At 43.5% G+C, this 11,842-nt stretch overlaps 1 protein-coding gene across 2 annotated transcripts in view; it reads left to right on the top strand.

Moving 5' to 3' along the window:
- Positions 1 to 426: 426 nt before the first annotated feature.
- LOC115403684 (neuropilin-2-like) overlaps positions 427 to 11,842 on the top strand; it is a 96,314-nt gene continuing 84,898 nt past the window's right edge. Inside the window, exon 1 of one of the 2 annotated variants that reach the window (XM_030112659.1) lies at positions 427 to 982. In XM_030112659.1, coding sequence (XP_029968519.1) covers positions 907 to 982 — 76 coding nt within the window. In that variant the 5' untranslated portion in view covers positions 427 to 906. The remainder of the gene's footprint in view (positions 983 to 11,842) is intronic. The other variant, XM_030112658.1, reaches the window with a different exon arrangement.

Here is an 11,842-nt window from a genome sequence, read left to right as displayed (position 1 = left end):
GAGAGAGAGAGAGAGAGAGAGAGAGAGAGAGAGCGAGCGAATAGAGAGAGAGAGGGAGGAGTGACAGGGGAGCCCGTTTTGGTGAAGAAACGCACAGTTTCGCTGGAGGAGAGTAAAGAGCAGCACCACGTTTATTCCGCCTCAGTCAGTTTTACGCACGCGAGCCGGGAGCTGCCTCTTCCAGGAGATCTTGAGTTATCTTTTGCGCAAGAAGGGACTACTGTTCGGGCGGCATATTCAGAGGAGACCCGATGGGAAACGTTTTGGTTTTATAACTAATAAATGCCTCCCCTGTTAGGAGAGACTTTTAATAATAAGAGCTGGGAATAATCCGTCGATAGGAGGGGAAAAAGACACGTGTTTCTCTTTTTTTTTTTTTTTTGAATTAAACTAAATAGCTGTTTTCACACGTTTCTGATGATGTTTCTAGTGGTTACATTCAGTAATTTCATCTTTATTTAATTTCTTGTCATCTGTGTTTGGCACGCTGGACATTTTTCACGCGCTTTTTGGCTGACAGAGGGACGCGGACGGCGCGCGCCACGATGGATTTGTTTGCTTTAAAACTGTGTTTAGAGTACAAATTACGCTGATTTGTGACCAGGTTGCAGCGATCGCAGCTTCTGGTTTCCACGGTAGAAGAAGTATCTCGCATCAGCCAGAACTTGCGTGCACTGTGCGCCACGATCAGCCCGATATTCTTGAAGAGTCGAGTGAACGCAACCCGGCGTTTGGATTTCGGGCTCCAGACGTGTTGCCCGAAAGTAATCCAGAACTGTAAAAAGAAAAGAAAAAAAAAAAGACTGAAAAGAGGGACTTTAACCTGCAGCTTTGCCACAAAACAGACCGAGTGAAAACCAAACAGGAGGAGAAGAACTGTGTTTTCTTCACAATCGAGCGGGGAAGATGGATTTATTCCTATGGCTCTGTGGATGTATTCTGGCTTTTCTTTTGCCTTCAGGTGTAAAAGCACAGGAAGTGGGTGAGTTTGACACTCTTGACGCGCGCTTAAATCCAAGTGTCACACTCGGTGGTGAATTGAAACCTCGTTTAAGGAAACGAAAACATCCAAATCCACTTCATTCTGTTCACAAATACACTCGTAAACACAGCAGAGGCTGCAGGATTTGCGCACTGAAGCAACATTAGAAATACTAAATTGATATTAAAAAAATAAAACATGTGAGAAAACCATCATTGTGCGCTTGATGAAGACAGGAATCTTATCTTCAGCCTCCTTTCCATTCAAATAACGAATAACAAACCTCGATCTTATCTTGATTAGTTTTCACACTGAGAAGATCATTGTTACCGGTCAGCCCAGCAAACACGAGACAGAATGGGCAACAAATAAGAAGAAAACAGCACATAACCAAAGTGAATCTTTTATTCCGAGCAGATCATATCCAGATATTGACTATCATCACCATCAGCTGCGCTTTTTCTGGTTTTACTCCGCTTGATAGTGTCGGTCTGTCCCAGCTGGAACAGCGTTTCGGAGGCTGATTTGGGATCAACATCGATTTCCTCACATTGAAAATAACATCTTAACCACACACTGTGGGTTTACGCCTATCAACTTTTGTGTCAGGGCCAGGGGGCATGTTTTTGAGAGTTTGTCACGTAATCGCACTTGTTTTCTTTTTTTTCTTTTTTTTTTTTTTTTTTTAATTTATTGGTCAATCCGATGTAATCTGACAAAAAAAAAAAAAAGTCACCAAAATGCATTTTCCTGAAAGACTGTAAAGGCTTTACCTTCACTGCAAGCATGACCACATCACGTGCCCGGCCGTGTGGCGGAGCGGTGGAGTGAATCTGTCCGGGCTGCTGGCTCCGTCTGCCGCAGGACAGCTCCGCGCCGCGCCGCGCCGCGCGGTATCCAGCCACTCCATCCGGAGCTCTCCAGCTCCCGTGAAGGAAGAGGTTTACCTCCGTGTAACCCCGATTAGCACCCTCTGATGTGCAAAACGAGGCTTTATCAGAGCGCAGTGCTCGCTTTTATGATACGTTTCAACAAAAAGTGCGCTCTAATATCAATGTTTTGGTGCTTTCTGTACTTTCTGGCCATCTTTACGCACGAGGATTCCTTACAAGTCTGCCTCCACTAAGTTGCTGCACAAGCAAATTAAATGATGAATGCATCTGCTCCTGTGCTGCCACAGGTGTGCATTTCAGTGGAAGTCAAAGAGTGCCAACCAATGAAAAGTGACAGTTTTCAATTTCTAAGTCTGTTTTACTGAGAGCTCTGGTTTAATTGATTATATGATATTTTAGAAGCAACAGCAGACCTCAAGTGCTCGGATTTCAAAGAGCCTCACCATGCAAACCATGCGGTTGATGACTTCTCTTTTTGCAGTGTTTCCTTTGGTTTATGTTTGCTGTCTGTGCACAAACTCTGAGAGCTTCACCACCCATTTCCATTCACTGTCCGAGTTACGCCTTCTTCTGCGAGATGCTCGTGCAAAAACAGGGAAGTGAGAAAGAGGTAGCTGTGGAGAAGTTGGTTGCAACTGAGATTTTTATTGGTTTATAGTTTGTTGAGGAGGGCTTTCTGAAGATCTCATGACTTGGATTGAGATGTCTGTTTGCCTAATGTTGTTTGGGACGACCACAGTGTACAGACAGAGCCGAACAGAGGAGCCATTCTTCTCCTCACATTCACTCCCGATGTGAGAAAATACAAGCCAGAGACCAAGAATATTTGTACAACTAAAATCTAGCAGTCAGTTTAGGCCGTTGTGATGATGCATCACTTGTAAATGTTTGGATTTCCATGGGAAATGACTAAATGCTGACTGCATGCAAGCATTATAGCACTTCTGAGGCTCCTTTGTTCAGACAAACAGCAGCTTATCATTTCATCAAGCGTTTCAAACGACCCCAATTTGTATTCAACACCAAAGAGGGATGTATTGAGTGAGGTTTTTGTCGCCCGGCAAACTTTTAAATGGAATGTGTTCCAGGTGGGCGAATAAAATGTTTGCCTCTGATAACACTGAGTGAGCGTTCTGTTCCTAAAGATAGTGATCATTGTTTATTCTAACCAATCTGCTCACACCATCAGTGTCCTACAAATAGCCTCGCTACTGAAAAACACCCACAGGGGGGCACATTTGAGAGGCTCTGGCAAACAGCAGGATTTGACCTATTTTACACGAGGATGCGCTGATATTCTGCTAGTTTTTCTTTTTGACAACAGAATATTTGCTGACTCTCGGTGAAACTTCATTTTTCTGGGGACTCCCTCAAGCTCCCCTTGAAATCTCCCTGCTGGTACCTCAAGTGCTGCCGGAGCATGCACACACACACACACACACACACACACACACACACACACACACACACACACACACACACACACACAGATTCTCAGTAGTGGGTTATGCAGAGTGAAGCTTCCTCAGCAGTAAACTTTTATAGATGCCTCTGCTCCGTTGTCTCCGGAGAGATGAGCAAGGAAAGCACAGTGAGAAGAAAAACTGTGTGTGTGTATGTATATATTGAGAGACAGGAGGGATGGAAGTACTGGAGGAAGCAGCAGAGACAGAGGCAGGCAGAGGGAAGCTGCGAAAGAAGCGAACGAAACGGAAGAATGATTTTTAGCCTCGCTGTTTGATCCTGTTTCTTCATTCCGTTTGATCACAGCTGTGCCTGGAAGCGAGATAAACGGACGTAATTGGCCACTCAAGACCAGCTGCCTGCCTCTATAGTGTCTCTGCAGAAATATGCTGGATGATGAAACAGGATCACCACGATGCTGAGTGTGAAAAGTAGGCTAGCGGTGGGGTGACATGCCCACAGGTATGCATCAGGGGCTTTTTTAGGAGGTACTTTTTGATGGGTCCAACTAAATCGGTGTAATTTTAGATGTAGATAACTGAGAGGGAGCAGTTTGTGATGGAAATAGATGAACAAATCCATCAACACAGACATATGTCAAAAAATATACATGTGTGATATACTGGTTAGCGCTCTTGCCTCACAGAGAAAATATATCCAGCTCGAATCTGAGCTTCCTGTGTAGACTTTGCATGTTCTCCCTGTGCAAATTAGAGCTGTTGTTCCAGTTTCTGAAAGTTTAGGTATCTTTATTATCCCAAAGGTTTCTGTACTTCAGGTCACTTAAATGACCATTTTCCTAGGGGTTTTCACCTCAGCCACTGAATTTGATGTGTTCTGGCACCGCGAGCAGAGACCGGTCTGCTCTTAACAGTTGCGGCTGATTAGCAGTTAGCATGTAGACTAATGAGCTGGCTGCTGTACCAGAGGCAGCGCAAGTGGAGGCTCGGACAAACGCAATTAGATCTAATTGTGTTTCTTCAACCGCTGGCTCAAACTGTATCTTTAGAAGGTCTGTGAACGCGAACTGATGTTAACTCATCAGAGGGGATGAGACCTTTTTAACGGAGAGCTGGTTCGCTATCTCCTACACAGGGGGTCACTCGGGACCTCACAGATCGTCTCATTATGCTTTTGTGGTTTGTTGAAGAGTTTTTTTTTTTATGCTGCAGTAGAACTTTGCGAGCGTCACGCGTTGTGAGTGTGACCCGTTTCCTGCTGTGTTTCCTGTAGCCTCCAGCTTTCGCCACACTTCTCCTTTAACCAGGTGCCGTGCAGCCCCATGGGGTCGGCTTGTATTAATTAAATGCTACATTGGTGTGGGTCAGAGTGCTCTGTAAGTCATCAGTTGGCCATCAATAAAACAAACCATCCATGTCATTTGTTCACATAATGGGGTTATACCCAATTTTAGGTCGGCATGTAATGAATTGATGCCGTGCCACGAACTCAGTAATTCAAGAGTGATTACTTCACATTAGGAAAAGATACAGTTTGAGCTTGAAATGTTAATCATGTTGTATGGAGGCGAATTTAGCTGTGTTTGTTCTTTGCAGTGCAATTTCGTGGCGTGTGGATAATTGCTCAGTGTATCTGAAGATTGGCATGGATATTTCAGAACTGCTGTATTATAACAGTGTATTATGAATATTGAACACATTTAAAAGAGTTAGAGAATGGCTGTTCTGTTTTGGCAGCATTTGGATTGCAGCTGACTATATAAAGAATGGATAATTAGTGACTCTGAAATCAGTTTCTCCACGTTTCTATGCTTAATTCTCCATCTTTATCTTTATTTTATGTGACTGTTACTTGAGTGTTTCTGATCTGCTGTTGCATTTGCAGATGTGTTGAATGATTTACAGATACTAAGAGGTGAAAATGATGGCAGAAAGTCGGTTTATTAAGCCTTTCTGGCATGCAGGATTATGAGCTACTCTGTCAGGAAAGCACACCAACAATGAAGCAAAGAAACGAGCGAGCAGAGAGACGGAGGGAGGTGGTCTGAGCAAGAAGTCGTGAGCGTTTGGGAGTGGAAAAGAGAGAAAGTGAGTGTTATAGGGCATTAGTGAAATAAGAGCAAAGCAGCAGAGTGTGAAGCAGTAGTTGAGTGGAGCCACCTGCAGTAAACCAACACTGATTTATTCCTCTCCTTCTCCACACGCAGGAGGGTTTCTGGTCAAAACAAGCTGCTGATTGTAGCAGTGTATAATGTGACTGATGGCGAAACCTTGAAATAGCACGTTTGAACATGATATGAGGATCTTAGAAAAAAAAGGACAGGATGAAAACGACAGCATTGGATATATTTAAATCATTTTGTGTGACAGGTGATGGAGCCTTTGCTCTAATTTCACCTCAATTACCCTGCAGGCAGCAGGTGTTTAGCACCAGGTTTCAGGATTAGAAACTACTCTCAGAGGTGAAACTTACAGAAAACCCATCCATCCATTTTTTATGGCGCTCTATCCGGTTTAGGGTAGCGGGGTGCTGGAGCTAATCCCAGATAACTGTGTTATGTCTAAAGAATATGTGCTTATTTAAATTATTCTCTATCATAACTATGTACTCTTGTTTTACTAAAGTAAACATATGAAGTAGTCTTCTTAAAAACAGCTCAAAGTTTTATCAACTTTTTATCTGGATATGTTTGTGTTTTCAGCAACAGGCATGACCTTGTTGAAAGCATCAAGTACGAGCAAAGATTCAGATTACTGCTAAAACAATGGAAGTTGATGTAAAACCAGATTAAAATGTGTAAATAAACAATAAGGAATCATATTCAATGTCCAGTAGAAGGCGAATGTCAAAGGAATTGGGGAAAAAAAACCTTATAAAAGTACAGTTACACCAAAAACACTACTTATTTACAATATTGCGAGCATTTTTCTTTTGAATGAATTCAGTTTTTCCTCCCCTTTTGAAGGGATTTTTTAAAAGGCATTTACTGTATTCACATAGGGTAGCATTTGTGTTTGAGTTGTTAGAATAATCATGGTCTAATAATGCAGGAGTTTGTCCACTGACACCAACAACCCGGTTTGTAATGAGCGAAAAAAACATTAGGCCAATTAACCTTTGGCACAGTCTCTCTCTCGCTCTCTCTCTCTCTCTCTCTCTCTCTCTCTCTCTCTCTCTCTCTCTCTCTCTCTCTCTCTCTCTATAAAGGACAATTAGTGGGTCCAGCAGGATGTTCTAATTACAGTTATCATGTCATTAGTAAACTGTTAGTATTCTAGTGTCTTCATTGGCCGTTGGTAATGACTGGAGTAATTAGAGAGGATGTTGAGGCCGGCGTGTGTGTGACTGTGTGTTGTTGTGTTTGTATACTTGTGAAGAACGAATGTCCTCAGAGGGAAGGGGAGCTCATGGAAATCCTTCAAATGAGGATATTTGCCCATTCTTGTGTTTTTCTTCTTCTTTTTAAAACCCTTTTCGCACAAAGAGAAACTGTTTGTGTGTGTGTGTGTGTGTGTGTGTGTGTCTCCAGAGCAGTGCGAGGCCACAGGTTGTTTTCCTCTTTCCGTTTCCCTTCACGCTGAATCATCCCGTTGTTTTTACCCTTCTTCTCGGCTGCTCGGTTCTTCCTTAATCGCACGCTCTGTCTCTTTCTTCACACCTCGCTCCTGTCAGTGTTTTCCCTCACCCCGATTAAGAAACCTCCCTCACCTTCTTTTCGCCCCGCTTCACCACGGTGGGAAATCTCTTTAGCGTTCTCAAACGCTCATTGTTTCTTCACTTTCCGCCCGTTCTCTCTGACTCTGTCAGTCCGCTTGTTCTCATACTTGAGGGAAATCCATTCACAAGACTTGTCTGGAGGACTCTTTCACACAACCCTCAAAACGTAAAAGTAAGCGCTCTTGGAGACTTTGTAAGTAACATTCACAGACGAACTCCTGGCATAATCATCCTTTCCTCAATAATGACGAAGTCGGGATTTTTGATATGTAGTAACCTGAAATCGAAAGATAGAGGGAATACTGTATTTATTTTGATGGTATTCATAGCTTTTCTCCTCATAGCACATGTCTAGCTTGGCTAATAAAAGAAAAATCTCTGGGCTTCATAATCTAAATGATCTTCAGCCTCCACATAGCGCCAGCTCCCATGAGTATGCAATGCTCAGGTCTGTGATTTGAATATGTTGTCTCTGACACTATGTAAATTGAATTGAATTGCTGAAATGGTGAGGGTAAATGGCCTCGATTGGAACATTGTGCCTTTTTTTTCTCGGCAGCACATTAAACCTTGACAATAATGCAATGCAGAGGAAATTCAAATGCCCCCGTGGTTCAGTCGCATGAGTTAGAGAATGACTGGACAACACCACAGTAATTATTACTTCTGCTTCACAGCATGTTCGTGGATTGAGTCCAGGCTTGGGAAGCATTTCTCTGTGGAGTTTGCATGTTCTCCCTGTACGTGTGTGTGTGTAGGAGGCTTTTCTCTGGGCACTTCTCTCGCAAACCAAAAACATTCATTGGTGACTTTAAACTGCCTGTAGATGTGTGTGTGTAAACGTGCATTTAGTTGTTATTCTGTCTGTGTTTTCCCTGTTCTGGGGTGGATCAAACCGTGAGAAAGATGGTGGGTAGTTTTTCAGAAAAGAAAAAAACAAAAAACATTTGAACAGAGCAGACTTTGCATCAGATGACAAACTGTTTAAAACACTTGAACACTTCTAAACTAGGTAAACTTTGGACGATTGGAAAAAAAAAAATAAAACAACAGAAGAGAAAAGGAAAACAGTCTTTGCAGTCGCCCACTGCCTTTTCTTTTCTGATTCAACTGAACCTCATGGCATTTTCTGCGGCTGCCATGGAGGGATTTTTACTGCCGTATGAATTCTCAGATGTGTTCCTCTCTGGACAAAAGCTTTGTCCAAACGATCCGTGAAGATGAGGTCGAGGCGGCACTGACCGTGTCTATCACGTCACATTTCAGTAGATTATATGATGATAGTTGAGTCTGGAGCTTTTATCGTTCTTTCTCAGCATTTCATACTGTTCTCCTCAAGCTAGCTTGATTTTTTTTTAGTTCGCTGTAGATAATCCTTGGTGTTCATCATAGTTTCCTCCATGCGTCTCTTCTTGTTCTTTATATTGTCTCTAAAGCACCGTAGATCAGCCGGTGTCTGCGCTCCTGAGTTGAGAAGCTTGTTCTCCTGTCACTACTTTCCTTCTGTCTCTCACACAGTCAGCTTCATTTTTATGAGTAATGTCCTCTCTTCTCTCCATTTTTCCCCAATGCGCTCTGTTCTTCCACTGATTCTCACTGATTCTTTGTAGTCTTTCCATCATCCCTTGCTCTCTGACACACACACATGCACACGCACACACACACACACATGCAGACCGACTCTGTAGTTTTCCACTGTTGTTTAATGCACTGCACCTGGAGAAAGCAGCCCCACCTGTTTGTGTGTGTGTGTGTGTGTGTGAGACGGTTGCATTTTCTGTCCAGTGAGCTTTTCTGAGCTGCTGACTTTCTCCTTTCCGATGATGAGAGACAGATGTTCTGGCACCCCACTCTTTTTTCTTTTTTTTAAACTTTCATCCTGCCCTTTTTCCTTTCTTCCTCTCTCTTTTCTCTTTCTGTCCATTCCTGAGGTTTCCCAGGTTTTAGTCTGAAAACACTTGTTGGTTTCATTCCAAAAAAATACATTTTAGCTTGTTATTTTCTTCAATCTTCAAGTTGCACAACATTTAAATTTTCCGATTGTATCACTATCTCAACTGTTGAGGGAAACAATGCCTGGAGCCTTTTGAGAGTTTTGCGTGATGCTGGAAACAATCCACTAAAACTGGATTATAAATAGTAAAAGAAATGCAGAGAAATCAATGCGGAAATTCGCATTGCTCCCCCAGGCTTTGATACAGATGGGCAGAAAGTATCGATTGTTAAATTTAGGGACCTGTTTCCTGCTAGGTCACAGTAATGAGGATGCGAGAGTGGTCTCGCTGTGCTATTTGAACTGGTGGGACCAGCGATGGTGGAAGTTGTCAGGTTTTTTCCCTTTAACAAGCCTGCTAGTTAGCGGCGTGAGACCGACACATTCTCTCACTTTCATACACGGACCCTCGCTAAACCGCTAATGCTTTCATTACGGGGTCGAGTCAGTGGAAATAAATGCAGACAAGAACACATTAGCAAACTTCTCGCAGACTGGCAAATCGATTGCTACGGGCTGAAAAGTGTCTGTTTAAAGTCAAATCAGACTCTCTCCCAGGGAGAATGAATCTGTAAGAGAGCTTAGAAACAAGGTCACAGCATTTGCATTTGGGGCCAACAAACAAGGATCTGGTTCAATTGTGCTAAGCAGCTCCATGTGGAAGTGTGTGGGTATTTTTGCATGTGTTTGGTATTCAGGAAAATGTTTTATTTCATTTCTCTGTGTGTGCAGAGACATGCGCACGTGGGGAAAAGTTGCTGAATAGGTGTTATCAGGATGCAATACCTTGGTGGCAACGAGCCATAAATAATGCAGTGACCTGTCTCATATCCGTGCTTGACTGCTTAGCACCATTTACTGCTGCTTACCGTGTGCTGTGTGTGTGTGTGTGTGTGTGTGTGTGTGTGTGTGTGTGTGTGTGTGTGTGTGTGTGTGTGTGTGCGCGCGCGTCTGCGTGTGTGGTCTGAATTCAGCAACGTCGGAGCCAGAGGGGGATAAGTGATGTTCAGCGGTTTGTGTTTGCACTCGGGTTGTGAATATGTGGTCTAAATACGGCTTCTCCCTGAAGGTCGTGCATGCTTATGTGGTTGAGTAAAGAAAAGGCAGTTTGGTGTGAACATAAGGGTCAAGAGGAGGCAGGTTTCAGACGGAAAATTAGACACGCTGATGTTTTGAGGAGCTGTCTTTCGTCCTGCATGCGCAAGTATCTCAGACCTGGGAACCGCACTCACACAGACACGTAAATCAACACACAGGACGTATCAGCACCCGTTCACCCCGAGCAGGTTTTGGCATTCAGAGGATGAACATCCATCCCTGCAGCAGCTCGCAGGAAGCAGGACTGATCTCAGCAAAGGTTAAAGGACATTAAATGATGATTCTGCCTTTTACCTGCTTGGTAATTCTCACAGTGTATTCTAACGTTTTCCCAGCTCAGCATCTCTGCTTCAAAAACACATACACACATGCACACACACATGCGCGCGCTGCGCCTCCTTCCCAGGATGCATGTCTGAGTGTTGCAGCGTGGAAAAAAAAAACCCCATATTCTTGTAATCTATTTTTAGAAGCTAAATGTATATACTCTCTTGTTGCTATTAAAAGAAGGACAGCAGGTAGCTCCCTCTCCCAAAGCAAAAACATCCCACTCTCCCAGTGTTAGTCTAGCGGATACAGAGTGTGTATCTACAGTATACACACAGAGCTCATGAACAAACAAGAGGACGCCGTCTGTGCTTGGATGTGGTAATCGCCGACTGACTCTCTGTATGTGCGGGTGTCCGGAGATTAATAGACCCTGAGAGTCGAGTCGAGCCAATACCTCATGTACGCACAGTGTCTGCTTCGCTATTACCCCGGCCTTATTCATCAGACACTCGGAGGCGCTGTCTTTATCGGCTGTGTGCCAGAGGTGAGCGGCAGAGAGGGGATCGTGGTCAGAACTGTGTCAGGATATAAAAAATGGACATACCGACTTCCCTAAAAGTAGGTTTCAAACAGATGCTTCACAGGTGTTCCTGTTGTCGTGTCTTCCCGCACTTCATCAGAAGGTCATTTAGTGGTGTCTGAAGGTAACAGCGATGAAACTTTGCCGGTTAAAGAATAAGTTAGCGGCACTGACTCACTGAGGAGTGGTGGGGAAAGAGCTTTTACTGTAACAGCTCTATGTTTGGCAGTGACACACTAGTAACTGATTAGCAATGTGAAACTGAGCTTTCAGTGCACTCGTTACTCATTTCTTCTGTCACGCGAAGCTGGGGAGTTGCAGAGCTGTTGACTTTCTGTGTCTTATAGCTTTAGCAAGGCTTTTACCCTCAACATTTACCATTTCACTAAGGCCCTGTTTACTGGAGGATGAACGTTTTTCAAGACCTTGCGAGCTTCCAGACTGGACGGCATCTTCATCCAACTAATGCCGAATTATAACTCTCCCAAGTTACTGGTTTTAATTTTCAGTAACTAATAAAGTACCTGCACTACTTTTCTAAAGAAGCGACTATTATCTGTAATCAAAGACTATATCTCATTAACTTTAGTAACGCTTTTTAATCAGTTCTCGATTTTTATTTTATCTTATTTTTTGCCCATTGCATCACCTCTCCTTGAGTTTTGGTTAGATGCGTTAGCTAAGCAGAGAGCTAAAAGTGGTGTTTGGCCGACGCTGCTGTGAGATTCCCGAGTGGTTAAACACTAATCCAGGTGGTGCTGAGATGAAATGCATCTGGCTGGGCTGCATAGCTCTTGTAACCCTACTCCTGTATTACTGTATGTCACCAGGGAGATTGGAAACAGACAGGAGGAGATAGACGGGACTAGTTGGCTCACGGCTCG

This window comes from Salarias fasciatus, chromosome 16, assembly GCF_902148845.1.
Source record: "Salarias fasciatus chromosome 16, fSalaFa1.1, whole genome shotgun sequence".
NCBI lineage: Eukaryota > Metazoa > Chordata > Actinopteri > Blenniiformes > Blenniidae > Salarias > Salarias fasciatus.
This window is presented reverse-complemented; position numbering and strand designations above follow the sequence as displayed.